The sequence below is a fragment of the Sarcophilus harrisii genome, chromosome 2 (genome assembly GCF_902635505.1).
Source record: "Sarcophilus harrisii chromosome 2, mSarHar1.11, whole genome shotgun sequence".
NCBI lineage: Eukaryota > Metazoa > Chordata > Mammalia > Dasyuromorphia > Dasyuridae > Sarcophilus > Sarcophilus harrisii.
The window spans coordinates 311,749,394-311,769,875 of record NC_045427.1 but is presented as its reverse complement, the minus strand read 5'-3'; the positions used below and the strand labels follow the sequence as shown (position 1 = coordinate 311,769,875).

Sequence of the window (20,482 nt, the reverse complement as noted above, 5' to 3'; positions counted from 1 at the left end):
AGTGTCCATCCACATTTACTCATTGTGAAGTCTTAAAAATCAGATTTAGACTATCGTTAATGATTTTTAGGCTTTTCTAGTAATAGTGTAATTGGTGATTAGAACTGTGTTGAAGTTGGAAATAAAGAGGAACTCTTGGGGTTGAAGGAAGAAAATACTGAACTTTTCCACTTTTAAAATGAAATCTTATGAGAGCCATCTACACCTAGAGAGAGGACTGTAGGAACTGAGTGTGGATCACAACATGGCATTTTTACTTTTGTTGTTTGCTTGAATTTTATTTTCTTTCTTTTTTTTTTTCCCTTTTTGATCTGATTTTTCTTGTGCAGTACGATAATTGTATAAATATGTATACCTATATTGGATTTAGATATATTTTTAACCATGTTTAACATATATTGGATTACTTGCCATCTAGGGGAGAGAGAGTGGGGGAAGAGGAAGGAAAAATGGAGTACAAGGTTTTGTAAGGGTCAATGTTGAAAAATTATCCTTGCATATGTTTTGAAAATAAAATTTCAATTAAAAAAAAATGGGGGCAGAGCTAGGTGGCTCAGTGGATAGAGCACCAGCTCTGAAGTCAAGACGACCCAAGTTCAAATCTGGTCTCAGACACTTAACACTTCCTAGCTTTGTGACCTTGGACAAGTCACTTAACCCCAATTGCCTCAGCAAAAAAAAAAAAAAAAATGAAATGAAATCATACAAGTAGATGGAGAATTTCCATGGATTCAAGAGCTCTGGATCTAATAGGGAATAACCCTGAAGCAAGTTACTTAACTCTTAGTGTCCCCTCTGCGTTACAGAATGTTATAGATTTTCATTGATCGAGGAAATTATTTTGAAAGGAGTTACCTATACCAGTGAAATGACAAATTGTGTCCAAAAACAAAAAAACAAATGGCATTGACTTTAATAATATGTTAATGTTATGGTTTGGAGATGAAACTGATCAGAAGGACTTTCAGAGGACAGAAGCAATTTTAGTACAGTCATATTTAATACTACTTTTAAAAGAAAAACATCTGTAGCAGATTCATGATTTTGTATAATCTTTTGTATCTGTTCTTTGTACATAAAAATGCTCAAATGTTTCCTGATGTTTGTGAAGGTTCTTTAAAAAAAGAAAATTAGTAAAAATTTAATTTGTTTGGAGTGAAGCTTGTTTTATTAGTAACTATTCATTTCAAAATTTGCATTTTAAAGGAATACTTAACAATAATACATATATTAGCATATATCAAATTTTCTGACAAAGCTAGATTTTTAAAATTTTGATGGGTTTGATGTTTTGACTTGGGGTTAAGTGACTTGATCAGGGTCACACAGCTAGTAAGTATTGAGACCTGTCTGAATTCAGATCCTCCTTACTCCAGCACTGGTGCTCTATCTACTATACCATCTAGCTATCCCATTAGGTCTTAATTTAAACTTAGTGAAGTTTATCCTTGCTTTAATAGAATACTTAAAAAATACTTAAATAGAATACTTAAAAATACTTAAATACAAACTGTTTCCCTGATAAAAATCTTCAACTTGTTCATGGAAATTAGCTTAATGTCTTTAATTTTTACTTTGTTTTTATTTCCTTGGCACTCAGCACCTAGAATAGAAGCTCAATAAATGTTTAATTGATTTTTTTTTTTTTTTTTAATGCTTTCATATGTCCTTGGATGTGATCAGTGTGAGATTTTTCTTTCATTGGTCCATTGCCAATATGAAGGGAGGGAGGAGTTCAGGATTCCACCATACCTTATCCTAGAAAGAAATCCATAGATTTAGAGCTAGGAGAGACTAGTAGTACAGGATGTCCCAGAAGTCTTAGTGCCATTTTAGCTTAAATACAATATAAATACCTTAAAACAACACTAAACACTTTTGGGACATTCATTAAATAGCCCAATGCCTATTTGCTTTTGCTGCCATGTAGTATCCCAGAAAAATAATATTCTTCCAGCATGTTCCCTTCCATTCCATTTTCCATTTGTTAGTCCCATCATCCATATTATGCCCTTTACCTTTGGGTATATCTCAAATGATCTCTCTTGGACTTACCTTTCTCTTTAAATACACTCTTGGTGATCTCTTTAGCTCCAAAGAGTTTGTCGTCTCTATGCTGGGGAGTCCCCCATCCATTTATCCTAAATCAGTTTTTTAAATTCCAGTTCTCATATCACCAGCTAGCTAGCTATGTATGAGACATATTAAACTGGATAGTTTGTAGACATATCAAACTTATCATGTATAAAATATCCTATTATCATTCTTCCCCCCATTATTCCCTTCTTCATTCAAAGACATCACTATCCTCCTAGTCTTCAGTGTCACTCTTGACTTCTCACTCTGTCTTAGCCTAAGTATATCCATTAAATTAGCCATTGGCCATTTCCTCTTGGATCCCCATTAGTTTTTACTTCAACTCTTATGTTCACATAGCTATTCTTCTAGTTAAGGACCTCCAGCATCTGTGTCCATATCTTATGAGCATCGGCTGATCTCTCTGCATGAAATGTGCTTCTTCCACTAATACTACATTGTACATAAAATCCCTCAATTCCCTTACCCAGCTTTGTGCTTGTTTCACCAAGTCACCTTGATAAATATTTTTATATGTTATGAACATGCTCTCTCCTCTGATAGAATATTAGCTTCTTGAAGATAAGTACTTCAACGTTCATAGTATGCTTAGTGTCTGGTGTAAGTTCTAAATACATATAGATAGGTACGGTGTACAAGAAATGCATGTTTTACTACATCAGTATAATAAAGCTATTAGCCAGCTCTTTAAAACTAATAAGTTAAAGAGATTGGCCTGACTTGCAGTGATAAAAAGGGAACCTTCCCTATACCACTGAAATCAAAGGTACGGTTCCTAATCCTTATTACTTGAATATTTTATAAATTTAATTCTATTGTCAACATTGATTATGCATCAATATTAGTTGTGAGTCAACAACTAAAGGAAATCTATAAAAAACTTGATAAGACTCACAGATTAATTCAACATAAACCATTCTTCATACTTGATTTCAGTAGAAAAGTGGAAGAAATATGAAAAATTAATAGTTCAGGAAGAAGGGTTGAAAAGCTAATTAAAGCTTATAGATTATAGAAGTCTTACCTTTGATACAATTTCTCCCCCCCCCCCCCCAAAAAAAAAATTGATAGATGCTGGAAATGATGAATTCCAACTAATACTCGTAAAGACCACAATAGGGTATATTTTCAAACAGAAAAAAAACTTGTTATGGATGTAGGAGTATCATAGAGTTTACTCTGTAGTCAGAAATGTATTCGGATTTAATTTTTTCAAATAAAGGAAAATGAGAGCGACATACAATTGAAACAATTTAATATTATTTAAACCAGTAATAATCAAAAATAAGTGTACAACTGATATTGTTATTGTACTTTCATCAGTTTGTGAAGATTTCACAGAATACATAAGGTAAATACATAAAACATTCCAAAGGCATGGAGAAAAGATAAATCAGACTTTAATGCTACTAAAAAAAGGCAATTAAGAGAATAAACCTACATCTCTCTCCCAGATTCTTCCTGAGGAAGAATCATATTTTAAATATGAATGAGGGCATACTTGATTGGTGAAGATATTAATGGAGAATAGCAGACTACTCACATCTTTATCAATAAGTAAAAACAAAGAATACAAAAACACAATCATTGTTGTGTCATTGATGGATTTAAAGAAAATACAACCACAACGGGAAGGCTCTTTTCACAACAGTTATTTTATGGATATGTCTACAGTGTTCACTTCCTTGAAAGATGGAACAGAAATAACTCTGAAATAACCTTATCATAAACGTCAGGCAAGGCATAAGAGATACAAGATGTAGATTTGCCAAAACTGCTTTGCACCATAGGGGTTCTGTGAGGATGGTGATATTGTCCAGCCTTGGACATAAAGCAGACCATGCCCAAGGTAAAGATTTAAGTAAATAAAAAATGTCTACTGCCCAGTTTACAAAAGGCATTTGTTTGCAAATGAGTTTACCCACTACTCTATGTGTGTGTGTGTGTGACAGTTCAGATGGATAGAACTGAATGTGAGAAGAGCAGGCTGCTATGTTGCTCTGTTGAATTTGGGAAATCACAATGTTCTTTTCATAAACCCAGGTTTTCCATGAAAATTTAGGGTCTTTTTTTTTTTTTTTTTTTTTTTTTAAACCATCACTTTAATAGTGCTGGTATTTGGAATGAAGACAAGAAATATAACAATACTCATCAAAAAAATTTAAAAAATGAAAATGAGTTACCAATCACCCAAACGGTGTGAGTAGACTGCAACATAGTGAGGAATTTTGAAGAGAGGTGTAAAACATCCTTGGGAAACGAAATGCCAGTGATAAAGGAGAGAAATGACACAGGCTCTCAGAATGTCAGAAGAAAGTGAGGAAGAATTTTATATAGCACATTTTCTTAAAATTTTTTCCACCTACCACCCCTTTTCATCTGAGAAATTTTTATATATATATATATGATATACAAATAACACACTGATAATAAAAAATAATTTTGCAATTCCTATGTTCAGTTACTAGACATTATATGGGATCATGAATCACAATTTAAGAAGCTGGAATATATAGAAACTAAATGCTCCCCCTTTAGTCAACTTAAAAGGATATGAACATGTAGAGCACTTTTGACGTTACAGGCATTGATGTGCTGCATTCTATGTTAGAAATTTCTAAGTTCTGATCACAGATCTATTGAGTAAGAAAAAATAAAAATTTGACGTGAAGATAGGGAATCCCTCTTCTTCCCCTCCCCCCCCAAACATTTACAGTATAAAAGAAATAATTCAAAAGGAATTTGGCATTTAATTTAGGAATGATTCAAATTTTTCTCATGGAGGCAAATAAAAGGCTTTGTCAGGAGTTTTTTCATGAGTCCAAAGGCAACAAAAAATAACATTTCAATGGGCAAAATTGGCTGTCTTATTTCAGTAATAATGAGGTTTTGAAAATATCACTATGTAGACAATTAAAACATATGGGCCAAAATTTATTGCAGACTGGAAATAAGAGACAAAGCTTATATGGTGGATAAAAATCTGGCCTGAGCCAGGATTTTTAAAATTCTTGAATAATGATTTCTTAGTCTACTAGTAGCTAATATGTATAGATGGTCTTAAAAACGTGTATTTTTAAAGTCTTTCCTTTTCTCAACCATTTCGCACTAATTCAATCCTCACATTTTACAGATGAAGAAATTGAGACCCATAGTACCTTGTTGAAGCTTACACAGGTAGAAAATGAATAAAAAAGGGCCTCATAAATGTGGTATTTTGACCAAATAATTCATGATAATATGGTTGCCTGAATATCTTTTCTGATCCTCAGAAAATTGACAAAAATCTGGAATCAAGGGCATAATTAAAAGTCTCTTCAACATGATAGGATCTGCCAGTTTTTGCTTTGCTACAAAAAAATCTAACCTGGTGCCTTTTCTGAATTCAATAACCACAATTCCTCAGGGCTATATTTACTGATTATTTTAGGTGAATGTACATCAGCCATTTGAGGAAATGAAAGTAATACACATCATTGTCCAGCTTGTATTTCTGCAAAAATAGTATAGTTTTTAAAATGTGACTTGGGTAAAGTTTTTCTTGGCTGTAAGCACAGGTATTGATTTTTTAAAATAGTTTTAATCATGGAAATAATTTTTTGAATTTATGGTAGGATTTCTCTCATTGAATGGATTGAATTTGTAGATTTTACCAGAAATCTTGTTACAAATAACAGATTATAGTGCAAGATTCAGTTTTATTTAACCCATGCTAATAAATTCCATGGAAAATCCTTCCATAGAAAATATCAAGTTTGGTAACATTTACTTGAAATGTAAAGGAATCCATAAAAGTTCAAAGAAAGACGATGTTAATTAGTTAATGCAAGTTGGAAACTTTGGTTTTCATTTACCTTTGCTTTTTTTCTTATTAAAAAATAAATTTACATTACTGTTATAAACCTTGAAAAACTTTCATTTTTGAAATAGCAAATACATATTTTCTTGAAAAAATAATTATTTGCATCATTTTATAGTTTAAAATATGGAACAAACCTTAATGCATTTTTTTCTATTCAGGCTTCTGGATGCTTATGATGAACATCAGATACTTTTGAAAGAACAAGATTCTTTAAAAAGGAAAGCTGAAAATGGGTATGTTACATGTATAAGATTAAAATAGTTCATTAAAATGCATTAACTTGAAGAAATATTTGGACATTTCTAAAGATTATTTTTAACCCATAAACCACTGAATTTGGACTCAAGACCTAGATTCAAATCTTGCCTTTGATATTTTACTACCTTTATAACCCTAGGCAATTCAACTTGTTTCAATTTTCTTATCTCTTAAATGACAGGATTTTTAAAAATCTCTTCTAACTTTAAATAAATCTATGGTCTTGTGAATATGCATAAATCTTAAATTGGGAATGTCAGTTCTCATATAAAATAAATTATCCCACCTTCTCTTTTTGGTTCAAAAGTTAATTCTTTTTTCTGATCACATAGACAAATCAGTTTTTCAATGAAGGCAAGAAAGACTCTTAGGCAGATATACACTTGGTGAAATATTTGGGTGTGCTTAATAGAATTAATAGAATTTCATGGTGTTGCTGACCAGAATTTTGAAATACTAATAATTTTTGTTTGTCTTAAATAGCGCAGAAGAGCCAGATGAAAAAAAAGTACACACAGAAGATGCAGCTTTAGCATCTACTCAGATAATTGATGGAGATATCCAAGCTAACCAAGCTGCATATAATTATAGTGCCTGGTATCAAGTAAGTATAAAACATTCAGATTTGGGGCTTTTTACATATGATCTAATGTCTCTAAACTTTTTATCTTTGCCACTGACTTTTTACACATGGCAATATGTCAATGACCTGTGTACTTATGTACTGTAAACTTCTGGGGGGGAGGGGAGGCATTATTTAATATTTTTTATCATAAGAAGATATTAGTATAGTGTAGATAATACAGTGCCTAGCACATAATAGAACCTTAATAAATGTAGAAACTTGCTGTAAATAATGCAAATTGCAAGCCATCTATAAATGTCCCTAAAGAGTTGATGGGAGACCTAGGAAAGTTGTGATTTGCTCATGAGTTACTATAGGAGCCAAACACTTAAAAACCCTGCTCCTTACATATTCTTGATTGTATAGTAGAGCCTGTTTCTGATCCCAAGCTTTCTTTGCTAAATGTTTTAGGCTTTTAGAGCCGCAGCTAATTATTAGGGCATTTATTTTATGATCATTGAATTAGGAGTAAAATTATCTGATTCCAGTACTGCTGTGCTGGGAGTTTTCTATGTCCTCAGATCTGTGAAGTGAAAGTTCTTCCTTTCCTTAAAAATTACCTAATTTTGATGAATTTCCATATTCCAATTCTAAACTGCTAATTTGTTTTTTTCTTTACAGTACAATTACCAGAATCCCTGGAATTATGGACAGTATTATCCTCCCCCTCCGACCTGATGAAAAAAAAGCATTTTAATATTTCATAATTGCTGTTGTCTGGGGGGGGAAACAACTTTTTTTTTTAATGAGGGGTATGAACAAAACTTAATTTGGTAATATTTGATAAATTTGTCTTCCCTGTTCACATGTGACATTGGGATGATATTTCACTGAATAACAAATAACAATACTGTTTATTACTTTTTGAGGAAAATTTTTTTTTTTTATTTTTGCATTAAGTGGTCTAGAATTCTCTCAACATATTTGAAACCAAGTCTAGTAGCCTTAAGGAGAAAAAAAAAACTGACAGTTATGTCAGTAGAGCAAGTAATTCTGAATATATGTAAGGGCTGGTTATTTAACATGTATTCACCTCATCTATCAAAAATTATTTCAAACTTTGAACCTAAAAAGGTGGTGTCCAGGTCATGTTCTAATTGTCCTTGTTGTGACATCTACTTATAGAAATATAAAGAATTAATCCTTAAATGGATATTCATAAGTGATAAAATGTCAAAATATTTGCATCCCTTTAAAAATGAAATTCATTAAAAATATGCTGCTTCACATAGACTTTTGTATGTAGAATGTTTATGTATAACTTGTGAGCAGACTTTTTTGATCAAACTGATCATTTTCATAATAAAACAAGGACTTCTATAACAATTGCTTATGAATTTTTTAAAACCATATTCTAGAAATTTAAACTTGTGCCAATTAAAGCAGGCTACAAGGTGGGTGAGACTTTTGATATTTATTCATTTTTCTTTTAAATGCCAAAAAACTCTGCTCCTTGCATAATCTTGATTGTATACAGGTATACAATGTAAACCTGTAAAGAGGGTTTGCCTTTGTCACATTCAGAGGGGGACTTAAATCTAGATCCTCAACTCTTTAGCCACTGACTTCTGAGCACTCAAAATCTTTCAATGTGTATATTATTTACAACCAGCAAGAAAAACTGTGCCCATTAGTGATATCACAAATACAGTGTGATATGGAAAGAAGTCAAGAGTTTAGCAACAAGTTGGGAGGTATATAACCTCATCTGGTACAGTTGCTAAAAGATTTTGTTACCTATAATACCTAACATGGGGATCACCAGTAAGGTTTATTCCTTTAGTAAAAATAGGCAGATTTAGGTTTAAACATACCTGCCATTTTATGTTCTAACTCAAGGTTCTAACCTTTATTAGGTTAATTGTTGAATTAGGAAAGCACTTTGTAAAAAATATTTAAGTGCACAGTGGAAATGCAGCCCCAGAAAATTCAATGAGTCCAATGAGTTCAATGATTATGTTAATATATTTGTATTCAGGATTTTTTATTTACAACACAATTAAATAATAGAAAACTGAATCCCAACCAGCCTTTTATATAGCCTCAACAATATACAGTTTGAGGGGTTTATTCTCAAAATGAATAATGCTTCCCCCATCCCCAAGAATAAGGTCAGTTCTTCAAGTATAAACAAGGCCACAGGTTTCTAGAAGTAGCTCCTGAAGTTATGTGGTTCGGTTGATTTATCACTTCAATCAATGTCCACTAATTCCACTTCAAAAATGAGTTTTGCATTTGGTGGAATTCTGTTCAAGAAGTCAAGGTAAATAAAAAAGTGCTAAATCGGACATTTACTTTAATCACAATACTCCAAAGCCATTCTCTTCTCCCCCCATAAATCAATAAAGGTACTTGCTGTGGACTATTCTAAAAATAAACATTTTTCAGATATCAAAATATAAATATTACTTGACGAAGTGTTGGGGCAAACTAAAAGCTATCTTCAGGAAGTTTTTAACCACAGGAAAAGACCTCTGGAATATCTTAAACCAATCTCTATGTGATAGACTGGGGATAATATGCACTACATGCTAGTAGTAATCATTTTCTTCCATATTCCAGGTAACCTCTACCTGTAGAGTCTTTTTCCCTTTTCTACTCCAAATGAGTAAAAGGAAAAAAGCACTTTAAAAAATGTAACCTGGGTTAGTTGCTTTAGAGGATTAGGTGATATGTGACAATTTCCTAGCAAGCAAACACCTGCTTCAAAAAAGTAGTTAATTACTAGAGAGATAAGTCAGAGGCTATGAATGAATGCCTGCACTCCTCTCTACTTCAAAGAAGAAAATAAAAGGATACTTTGCATCAGGCTGTCCTTTCTTGCCATAAGCCCATTCAGGTTCAATTTCCAGGCGAGCCTTTTCTCCTTTACTCATTGTTAAGAGTGCTTCATCCCACTAAAAGTGAAAAGAAAATACGACAAAACAGGAAGTCCAAATAAGTCTATCTTTAACTTTACTTATAAAGACATCCTCCCTGCCTCATTTTCCATTCTGGTTGTGGTATGCAAGAGCTTACAAGGCACAGAGATTAAATTCTCAACCTATTTAACCTATGATACAGCTATCTCAAACAGTGGATAATCTCAAATTTAGCAGAAATTTCTTGGGGGAAAAAAATCCTTTCTGAAGCTATTTAGAAGGGGGAGGGAAAGTTTCTCCCCTCCCCCTTCTAATTTTTTTTTAAGTTGTCTAGTTACAAAACTCATTCTGGACTCTGGTGAACAGTCATGAAGCTTATTAAGCACTCAGTGTCTTAGACCCTGGGATAGAGATAAAAATGTGATGAATTTTCATTCATTTCAATCCCAAACGTTTTTTCTTTACTAATAAACACCGTAATGCTGGGATTCCTACTGTATTATTTGGTTTGAATGTATACATTCTGTTCTTAGGTTTCCAAATTAAGATCTGACAAAGTTGCCTCACTTAGTATAAATGGTATAACTGTAATGAAATCTGGTCACTTAAGTTTCTCTTTGTTGAACCTGTATTTGAAGGGTAAGAGAGAGGTGAAAAGACTGCAGAAAGTTTCAAAAAACAGAGACCTGTCCCTATGCATCAAAGTGGCAAAACATTACTTGATTCTTGTTCCTACAAGCACTATAGAATTGCAATAGTAAAGGAACTTGGAGGTTATCAAGCCTAACCCCACCTCATTTTTTAGTCAAAACACATTTGAGTTTAACTTAAATTCCAGAATTGTGTTACCACTAAGCTACATGAAATGTTAAAAGTAGAAAGGGTTACTAGGTACTACATGACCCAGATAATTTGGAAGATACTATGTATAGGGGGAATCATCCTCAATTAATTCAGGTAACAAAAATTACCAATAACAAGCAAAATCCAAATCTGTCATTTAGTGAGTTATACATAATTCAAATAAAAGCCAGAATTTTTTAATTTCTATTTTCAAAATATCTCAATGCTTTACTAAACAGAGAAAAGAATTGATTACAAATTTATACCGTAAAGACTGTTAAGTGCAAGGATAAATCTTATCTTTGATAAGAACTGACAAAGTCTTCTATGGAATAGAAATTCAAGTATATATATGTTGATTACTTACTCCTCTGATAACTTTACCCACTCCAACTTTAAAACTTAGAGGCTTAGCATTCTTTTTCTTCTTTGCACCTGTAAAACAATTTTCAGATATATGTTCTATTTTTTGAAAACTTATTTTTTTTTTTAAATTAAAAAATAGCCAGTTAATTGATTACATTCTTGCTGATGTCACTATGCAGGCTTTTTGGAAGTATAAAACAAAATAAAAGCCAAAAAAAAAAAAAAGCCAGATGACTCAGAATTCTTTGTTTTAAATATTCAAGCTTACCACTGAGAAACTTTGTTTTTGGTTGTTCAATTAGGCTTGAATGACGCTTAGTCCAAGTATTTCAGGCCCTATAATGCTGCATCATTCAAGGCTGGGGAATTAGGGGATTCTACTCAGATTTTGAATTAACCTATCGTTATCAACTGTGTTGAAGGCACAGTGCTGTCAACAGCTTATCATCAGCTAGTGAAAAAGACTTGTTAATAAGACAGCTTTTATTTATATAGTGCTTTATGGTTATAACACATTTTCATGTAATTATCTAATTTAATCCTCACAATAGCCTGTACAGAAGTGCTGGTGTTTATATTCCCATTTTACAAATGAGGGAACAGAATCAAGGTCAGTCACAAAGATTTGCCTAGACTAGAATCTAGGTTTCTTAACTACTAGTTCAGTGTAGTTTGAAATAAACTAATGGTTCCCAACTTGTGGGCCAAGGACCCTTTTTTGGGGGGCAGATGAGGGAGGGGGAAGAGGAACAGCAAAATTGTTACAAGGATCATCAGATCCACATATGTACCAAGCATTGTCATTTTTTATAAAACTAAACTTCCAATAAAAATGCAGCATGATTAATGTATGTATTATCATTTTAAAAGTGTATATAGATGCTGTTATGATTACTAAGTCATTAAAAGTTTTTTAATTCATAGTAACTTTTTTGTCATGTATTTTCTCAGTCAATTAAGTACAAAAATACTAGTAAATGGGGATAACATAGCCTGTGACATGCCTTGAAAAATAGAATCTTCCTGCAACTCTACGCGAGGCTAAAAAAAATTCTTGTGGAAATGTCTGAAAGCGGGCAATATAAAGCAATGGCTACTCTTATTTTCCCAACTTATCTGCACAAATAATACATCGTCTTTCAAGTAAAAACAATTTACATGTTGACTTACTAGTTTGAATATTAGTGTCAAAAACAGTTCCATCCTGTAATGTTCCAGTGTACCAGCAATGAACAATATCTCCTTTTTTGGGAAAGTTAGTTTTATCTCCCTTCTTAAGAATAGATTTTGTGTACTTTGGTGGACCCTAAATAAGAGATAAGAGATAAAAAATTAGTTTTTAAAAATTCCCATTTTGGCATCATAAAAACCAAAGAAATAAAAAATGATTGCTAAGTTATACTAAACAGTATAATTACTAATGAATATTATATTCCAGTAGGAATTGGATGACTGTCTGTATGAATATATAGATTACTTTAAGACAAATTATTAAAATTAGCTCAACAATACCTTTTTTAAAGTTGGATGTTTGGAGTCATTTAATTTTGGAATTTTCAGAGTTGGTTTGATTTCATAAGTATTACTTTATTAATTTTTTATTAATTTTATTTTTTTATTCACCTTGAAAGGTGAATTAATTGTAATTTTTTTTTTACATTTTACATTTGTAGAAATCAAACTTATTAAATAAACTAAGCTTCTGTCAGATAATAGTGCCATAATTTTCTTTTTTTATGTAAAATGTTCTCTGATAAGTTGTGATGTAAAGCACTGTCCTTTTTTATGCTGTTTGTAAAGACAGAGAATTTTTAGCAAAAGAAGTATTTTCTATGAAGTTTAAAAAGTATAAAAAAATTGGTTTGAAAAAAAATTTTTTCTAATCAGTTACCAGCTGTTGATTCTATTGACATAGATCTCTCAAGTCCATCTCCAATCACATAGCCACCACTCTAATTTAGGGCCTCACTTTTGCAACAGCTTATTAATTAGGCTTTCCAAGTCATTTATCCTTATACAAAAAACCAGTTAGTTGTTAAATTATTCATTGTGCTGCATATAAAAGTCTGACCACATCTCTCCCCTATATTCAAGTGCAATACCTCATTACCCTGCTAAGATTTTGTATTAATTTCTCTATGCGGCGTTTAACACATTATATCTGTATGAGTAGTGCTCCAGAGGTTGGTGTAATGGCTTTTAGGTCATTTTGTACAATCCATCATCAAGCACATATTAAATGCTATGTACCAAGGCTAGCACTGTTCATACAGATATAAGGTTTTGTTAAAACCCAAATGAAAAAATTCTATTTTTCTATGGCAGTTTCTATTTCTATTTCTATGGTAGTTGCCTGCCATGGCTTCTAGAGTACAATACAAAAACTTGCATTTAGAAGTCTTATACAGTCTGACTGCCATATATCTGGTTTATCACATATTCCCTATTCATGTATTTTACAGTAATTCTACCAGCTGATTAACTGTTCTGTCTTAAATATTTCAAATTCCATTTTTGTCAGCTTGCATAAGCAACCTTTCTTGCCTCACTGGCCTTCTCTTTTCACCTTTGCTTCTTCAGCTGCTACCTCCTACATGAAATGGTTTCCTGATCACACCCTTCCTTATCCCACCCCAGTTGTGTGCTCAAATTTTTAATGACAAAGTAAGTTCTGACGATGGCTACCATTTTATTTCTAATTCTTTGCAACCTCAGGATTTAGCCCAATATCTTGCTTATCTGGACCGAAACTTACTTTTTAAATGGATAATCTAATAAGAAAAGAACATGAAATTTTACTATTTAGCTCCTGATTTCCCATTTGAATTTTTATACTCTACAAATAGTATCTCTATTTTTGGATCTTTCTAACTCTATGAGACCCAAAGACTAAGTAACATCACTTTCGGGAGGAAAACAATAACCAAGTGGTCAAGATTATGGGACTACAGGAACTTACTGGCTGAAATCCCTAAGAGTTGTAAGCACTGTAATCAAATTAATCCTTTCATGGACAGATTTGTTTCTAAAAACCGGATTAAAGGATAGCTAATTCAATATAATATGTATCAGAAACTTGATCTGTGAAGACAAAATGAGAACTATTCCTTGTCTCAAACTTACATTCTACTAAGGGTAAATAGCATGTATAAAGAGAATGAAATAGAAAAGTCTCATATGGAAGACTGTACTTTCCCATAGATTTGAAAGATGCTAGGGATTCCAATTGGTTTAATGTAAGAGGAACATTCTCAGGGATACGAGATAATCCATGAGGAAAAATATAGAATGCCATGTTAAAAAATGGCCAATAAGCAAGCTTGGCCAGAGCATGTGTGTGAATGATATGAAATCATTTTAGAAAACTAAGTTGAATGGCTAAATATGGAAATGCTGAATTATAGAACTCAAAAATGAATGTTAAATATTTAATATATTGGACTCTAGGAGAGAGGGGGTGGGGAGGAGGGGAAAATTTGGAACAGGTTTTGCAAGGGTCAATGTTGAAAAATTACCCATGCATATGTTTTGTAAATAAAAGGCTATAATAAAATCAATTTGTAAAAAAATGAATGTTAATTTTTTTTAAATGCAATTTGGAAATACTTAAATGAAACTTTTTTTAAAAAGAAAGCCAGATTGAAAGTAGATTGCAAAGAGTTATAAGTACTCAAAGGACTTTGCATTTTACCACGGAGGCAATAAAAAGCTATTGAAACCCCAAGAAAGGTGGGAAGGGAATTTGTGTAAATGTGTAGAGGATGGGGTGGAGGAAAGGTGATCAATTAAGAAGTGACTGCAGCTAAGAGTACAAGGAGACCTGAATTAGAGTGGCAGCCAGATAAATAAACAAATCAATACACACACTCTTAAAAGCACTTATCAAGTAATAATATATGGGTAGTAAAAATGACAAAAGTGATGAATTAAGAAAAAGAAATATTTTTGGACGTGGACAATAATAAAGTTTGACTATGTTTATTGCAAAGTTGGTTTTTTCTTTTCCAATAGAGTAAGGAAGAAAAACGCTTCATAATTAAAAAAAAAAAAACAACTTTTTTTAATAGATAGAATGAAGAATCAAAGAAGACTCTAAGGTTGCAGGTGACTTGAACTACAGTATTGTCCTGGATGTAATGAAGTAAGAGTTTCATGGGGAAAAGAAACTTTATTTAATCATGTTGTATTTGATATAACTATGAGACATCAAGTCTCAGAATGAATATGAAGCAGAAAATTTTGGTGATACAGAATTGGCATTTAGAAGAGCAATAAACAAATTTGAGGGTCTCTTTGTAGGTAAGGAGATAGATAATTGAACCCATTGGGATGAATAAGATTATGAAAACAAAGAAAAAAATTGACCCAGGGGAAAGTAGAGATATTTATGCAAAGGAAGGAAAACTAAGATAATTCACATACTCAAAAAACCAGGAAATGTCAGGTTCATGTCAGGAAAACCATATCCCCTATTTTGACATCCTCTCTTCCCCCAACTTATATATTTAAATAATGTCAAAAAAGTAAGAGATCAGAGGACTAAGAAGATCATTGGTAACTTTGGAAAAAGCATTTATAGTTGAATGGGTCAAAAATCAAATAACAGAATAAGATGTGAAATGGGCAAGAGAGACACTAATTTTTATGGGATATCAACCTAGGCTGAAAAGTCTAAGGAGTTCTAAATACCTCAATCATTTATTTTTAGTGTCAGAAATTTAAGCATGAGGTAGGTTCAGGTTTCCAAGCACAGGAAGAGGGAATTCTCAAAGATCTATTTCAATTTCCATTTAGAATCTTCTGGCTAGAAATTCACCTTAAAGTTTAGAAAAAAATTTGGCTCAAGACTAGAAATCAAAAAGCAATCCAAGATTAGATCTCCGGATTTCATTAACAATACTATTAAAATTTACACATGAAAACAAAAACAATGTTGTGATTGTATTGTATGACACTCTACAGACCTCCTCCAAAGTCTCTTCAGGTTTGACTTCTTTGGATTTCTCTTCATCAAGTTTTACACTTTTTACTTGCTCTGTCACTTTGGCAACACTCTCAGTACCTTTGAAACGCTGTAATAAAAATTCCTTACATGTTAACATACCAAGGACAAGCCCTTTTCATGAACACTAGCCTGAGGAAATGTGGACACTCTGTGCCAAATGAAAAAATGTAAAAAGAATATATAAAGTTTAACAAAATAATTGGCCTAAGGAATATAAAACATAAGTTATTGTTTTTACTATATAAATCATGAGCTAATTTTCCAAAACAACACTTGAAATACAAACCAAAAAATAATCCTAAAGATAAATCCTTGATTTAAGATATATTCTTGATGTTACCAAAAACAAGAGTTGTTCTACATAACACTGCTTATACATTTTAATCTATCTTATAAATCTGCAAACTCCACTATAACATTCTTTTTGTCAATTCATCCTTGGATTGCTCCATTAAGATTGTTTATTTTATTAAATCCAAAATAACATTTTCATGAAACAAATTGATGACAAGAGTTACCAAACAGTAAGAATTTTTCAATCACCTTATCATCGGCTACCACTGGGGCTGTAGTAAAAAGACAAAATTTAAATAGTCACAACCCTCAAAAAATGTATATTCTTGGGGATGAAAGTGGGTTAAAGGAGATAGGGATGATATGCTTCTGTTACTCATTTACTCACTTAAAATCCTTTCTGCTAGAGCTGCGTAAGAGTACTTTCTGAGATGTTTGTTGCTACCAGAACCTAAAAGTATAGCACTAACAAACTCATTAAAATGGGGATTCTTAACCTTTTCTCTGTCATGGACTTCTCTGACAGTCTAGTAAAATCTACAGACTCCTTCTCAGAATAATGATTTTAAATGTAAACAAAACATTTAAGAAGTACAAGGGAAACCAATTACGTTAAAATATTTATTTTTAAGAAACAGACTCAAGATGACGAATCTTTGAATTAAAAGGAAGAGCTCTGGTTTCACCAAGGCATTTTTTTGTTACAAAAATTCAGATTTCATGAAGAAACTTTTGTCTCCCAATACAAATCTGCATCTATTTCATTATATGATAAAAGTAGCTCACATTTATATAATGGCGTAATGTTAAAAGTGTTACTCACCTCAGCCTACCTTCAGGCTCAAAGAAATAAAGATACATATTTAACTAATATTAGAGCCAGAATTCAAATACCTATACTCTCTCTCCAATCTAAAACTTTTCCCACAAGACTAAGTCATAGAAAACTGCTTCGGTAATATATCTAGATTTTCAAAGTGCTTTCATATCCATATTCTCATTTTGTTATTAAAGATCAAACTTAATAAAAATCAAGATTCCCAAAATATCACAATATCACATGATATAAATTAACTTCCCTAGATTGGCAGATCATGTATCTTGATATTTTAGAAAAACAGCAGACAGTTATTATACACTTTCTTGTACAATTTACTAATTATAGCTCTAATGTAGTTGTACATATGCACATAAAAGCACATATATTTATATCTATCATTTTTTTAAATAATATTTTTTTCCAAATACAGATATAGTTTTCAATATTCTTTTTCTTTTGTTATTTTATTCCAAATTTGTTTCTTCTTTCCTTCCTTATCTTCCCCTTCTCCCCCAAGATAGAAAGCAATCTGATTTATACACACAAATTCTTAAACAACAAAATGTCAAATATAATCATTTGAATATCTGTAGGATACTTACCTTACTTTCAAAAAGGTGGTTGTAGGCTGTAACTAAATGATCCTTGTTTGCTGTCTTGGCTACATTTTTTATGTTTCCTAGTAATTTATGTTCTGCAAGAAACTATTAAGGGAGGAAAGTTAAATATTATAGTAATTCCCCAAGCAAAGGATGCCTTTACAAGATGTTCTCCCTCCATGCTTCAATCTCTTGGAATTTCTAGCTTCCTTCAAAGTGAAGAAGTTGCTAAAAGAAACAATTCCTTATTTCCCTCAATACCCTAAATCATTTATTTATTCTAAATATTTTCTGTATTGTTATCTGTATACATGTTGTTTCCTCCTCCCCCAAAAGTTTGTAAATTCAATGCTTGGCAGAATAAACACTCAATAAATACTTGTGACCAGAAATGAACTACATAGAACAGAGATATTAAATTTTTTTCTATTATGTTTACTCGAAGTGCTAGTCGCACTATAATTTATTTTTGGGGGGTAGGCATTTAGGGTTAAGTGACTTGCCTACAATCACACAACTAGAAAGAACTAGAGATTGGATTTGAAGTCAGGTCAGATCTTCCTTACTTTAGGGTCTGTGCTCAATCCATTGTGCCACATAATTGTCCCACATTATATATATTTTTTAAACATTATTGTTAAAATTATAAGGCAAAAGAATTATGCTATCAGCATTGCTGGTTTTGATATTGATTATTATGAATCTAAGACTATTAACTAAAAAAATTGTAATTCCACTTATACTAGACAGATAATTTACACTATTGAGAAAATAAAAAACCCTAGAAATACCCTACAATCTACTACTGTACAATACTACAATGCAATTTATGAAGGTAAAAAATTAATATCTCTTTTCTCATCTCACAGCTGCGTGCCATACTAATCTTTAATTCCTCAATGTTCCTCAAAGTACTAAACACCTAATAGAGAGTAAGGAACTCAAAGTACAGATAGAGACATTTTCATGCTATTTATATAGAACAGCTTTTTTTTCTTTATTTGAAAATAAAAAGTGGGAGGCTGGAAGAAAGTGCATTCTGGTTAATTTGAAAAATACAGAATTTAATCAAATCATTTCCTCCTAGTATTCACTACCTCCTCTGTTTTAATCTAGGCATCTTGGCTCTTGACCCGTTTTCATTCTGCCTTCTGTATCCAAAAATTCTCCCTCACTGGCTTTCAGTACAGCTACCTCCTTTGTTCATGAGTCATTTTGTAATCTGGTGCACAATCTGCTACAAACTTTTTTCACTTTTTCATTTCTACAAAATCTTTTATCTTTCTTTTATGTGAAATACCTGGGTAACATTCTAGACAGATAATTTTTTTAAATGTAAAAATATTAAAATACATACTGAAAATTATTTTCTTGAAAAAAAAAAATTTCAGATACCTCAGGGTAAAGTCCTCTTTTATGCAGAGTATCTGAGTATAACAGCTGAGGTAGACTGAGTTTGGAAGTGACTTAACTTTTTTTTTGTCATGCACCCTTGGGTCAGTCTAGAGAAACCAACAGACCCCTTTCAGAATGCTTTTAAATGCAAGATACACAGAATTGCGAAAGAAACCAGTTATACTGAATTATCAAAACTTTAAAAACCACCAAGTTCTGTCCTATGTAAATGCTTATGAATATAACGGAGATTACAAATTTGGAATTGGCCCTGGGATGCCAAGGATGCCTTTAGAGTAGGGTTTCTTAAACTTTGTTCCTGACCCCTTTTCGCTCCAAAAAATTTTCACCGAGGGGTGGGGGTGCAGACTCCTGGGTTTAATTTAAAAAGTTTACAAATGAAAGTATTTACTTTTGATAAATAAGTTTCACCACCCCCACATTTAGTTACAGGACTCTACATACAGTGGGGTCCCGGCCCCACAATTTAAGCCGCTGGCCTTTAGAGAAAGAGCACGAGGCCAGATGGCCCTAGACCCGCGAAAGCGCACATTCCCACTCCCACATTCCCAGTTCCCTTTGGGAATTGTTTCTAGGGGACGTGTTTCAACGGGATTTTAAGAAATGAAAATGGAATTAAACAAAAAGTTAAAAACGGTGGAAGCGACGAGAGAACCCGAGCCAAGTCTCAATGCCATTAGCAGCGGAGAAAAAGAAGCCTAGGTCCCACAATCCCCCTCGGGCTCCTCTCTCGCCTCCTCCACCCGGCCCGCGTACATAGTCTTGGCGGTCTCCTTTCTCGTGTTCCCCTGTCGCCCCTCTCTCAAGCCAAGGGAGGCGGGACTTCTTCCAGGGACTCAAGATTAAAATACTAAGTTCTAGTTCCAGTAAATGGAGGGGGCTACTCCCCCCACCTCAGACCCACGACACGGGGTGCGCGTGGCGAGGAACACGAGGCGGGAGATAGAATGTTATTGGGGGTGGGGGGGGGGGCTGGAGAGGGAGAATGGTTGCCCCCTCAACTCTCCCCAGCCCGGTCTCCTTCCTGCCCTGAGGTACCGAATCCGAGCCGTTGTCCTGAAGAAACTTGATGATGTCCTTCTTGGGGAGCGCCTCGCTGCGCAGCTGCTCCGCACTCCACAACCGCTGTGGTCCAGCAGCCGCCATCTTCCCCCTACTGCCTCTAAGCAACTGAGCCCGCCCGCCGCAATCTACACCAGATCCTCACCCCCCCCCCCCCAACTCCCATCCCCGAAAGAGGCGGGCCAAAGGTTCAGTGTCTGCCAGTCATAGGCGGGATTCCTGGAGGAGCTTTGAGCAGGATTGGCCGGGGCTTTGAGTGACGTAGGACTCTCCTGTGAAGGCTCCCCTTTTTTGGTGTGGGGGAAGTGGCCAAATGGGTTCCGCCCTCTTCTTCGTTAGGGGGGGGGGGGGGCGGCTTCTCGCTGCGGAACTAG

The 20,482-nt window shown here is 33.4% G+C and overlaps 2 protein-coding genes across 6 annotated transcripts in view; one reads left to right on the top strand and one right to left on the bottom strand.

The window, feature by feature from the left end:
• The window catches only part of PRPF39 (pre-mRNA processing factor 39), a 37,389-nt gene extending 29,517 nt beyond the window's left edge, over nt 1-7,872 (top strand). For all 5 annotated transcript variants that reach the window (XM_003756301.3, XM_031952614.1, XM_031952613.1 and 2 more), the window contains 3 exons: nt 6,118-6,192; nt 6,701-6,821; nt 7,464-7,872. In XM_003756301.3, the coding sequence (XP_003756349.1) occupies nt 6,118-6,192; nt 6,701-6,821; nt 7,464-7,520 (253 nt within the window). In that variant the 3' untranslated portion in view covers nt 7,521-7,872. The remainder of the gene's footprint in view (nt 1-6,117; nt 6,193-6,700; nt 6,822-7,463) is intronic.
• A 258-nt stretch (nt 7,873-8,130) lies between these two features.
• Nucleotides 8,131-20,271, bottom strand: FKBP3 (FKBP prolyl isomerase 3). The gene is made up of 7 exons (XM_031952616.1): nt 20,085-20,271; nt 17,634-17,735; nt 15,877-15,984; nt 12,083-12,218; nt 10,914-10,981; nt 9,642-9,739; nt 8,131-9,088 (listed from the first exon to the last, which is right to left on the bottom strand). The coding sequence occupies exons 1-7, from the start codon at nt 20,190-20,192 to the stop codon at nt 9,034-9,036; spliced, it is 675 nt and encodes a 224-aa protein (XP_031808476.1). The 5' UTR covers nt 20,193-20,271; the 3' UTR covers nt 8,131-9,033.
• Nucleotides 20,272-20,482: the final 211 nt, after the last annotated feature.

Bases quoted from the DNA above. Each gene is read 5' to 3' on its own strand.
- FKBP3 (XM_031952616.1), bottom strand. From the start codon at position 20,192: ATGGCGGCTGCTGGACCACAGCGGTTGTGGAGTGCGGAGCAGCTGCGC. The intron at 10,982-12,082 runs GTAAGTCAACAT...ATTGTTTTACAG, and splicing joins TGACACTAATATTCAAACTA to GTGCAAAGAAGAAAAAGAAT. The intron at 9,740-10,913 runs GTAAGTAATCAA...TTTCACTTTTAG, and splicing joins TGGGTAAAGTTATCAGAGGA to TGGGATGAAGCACTCTTAAC.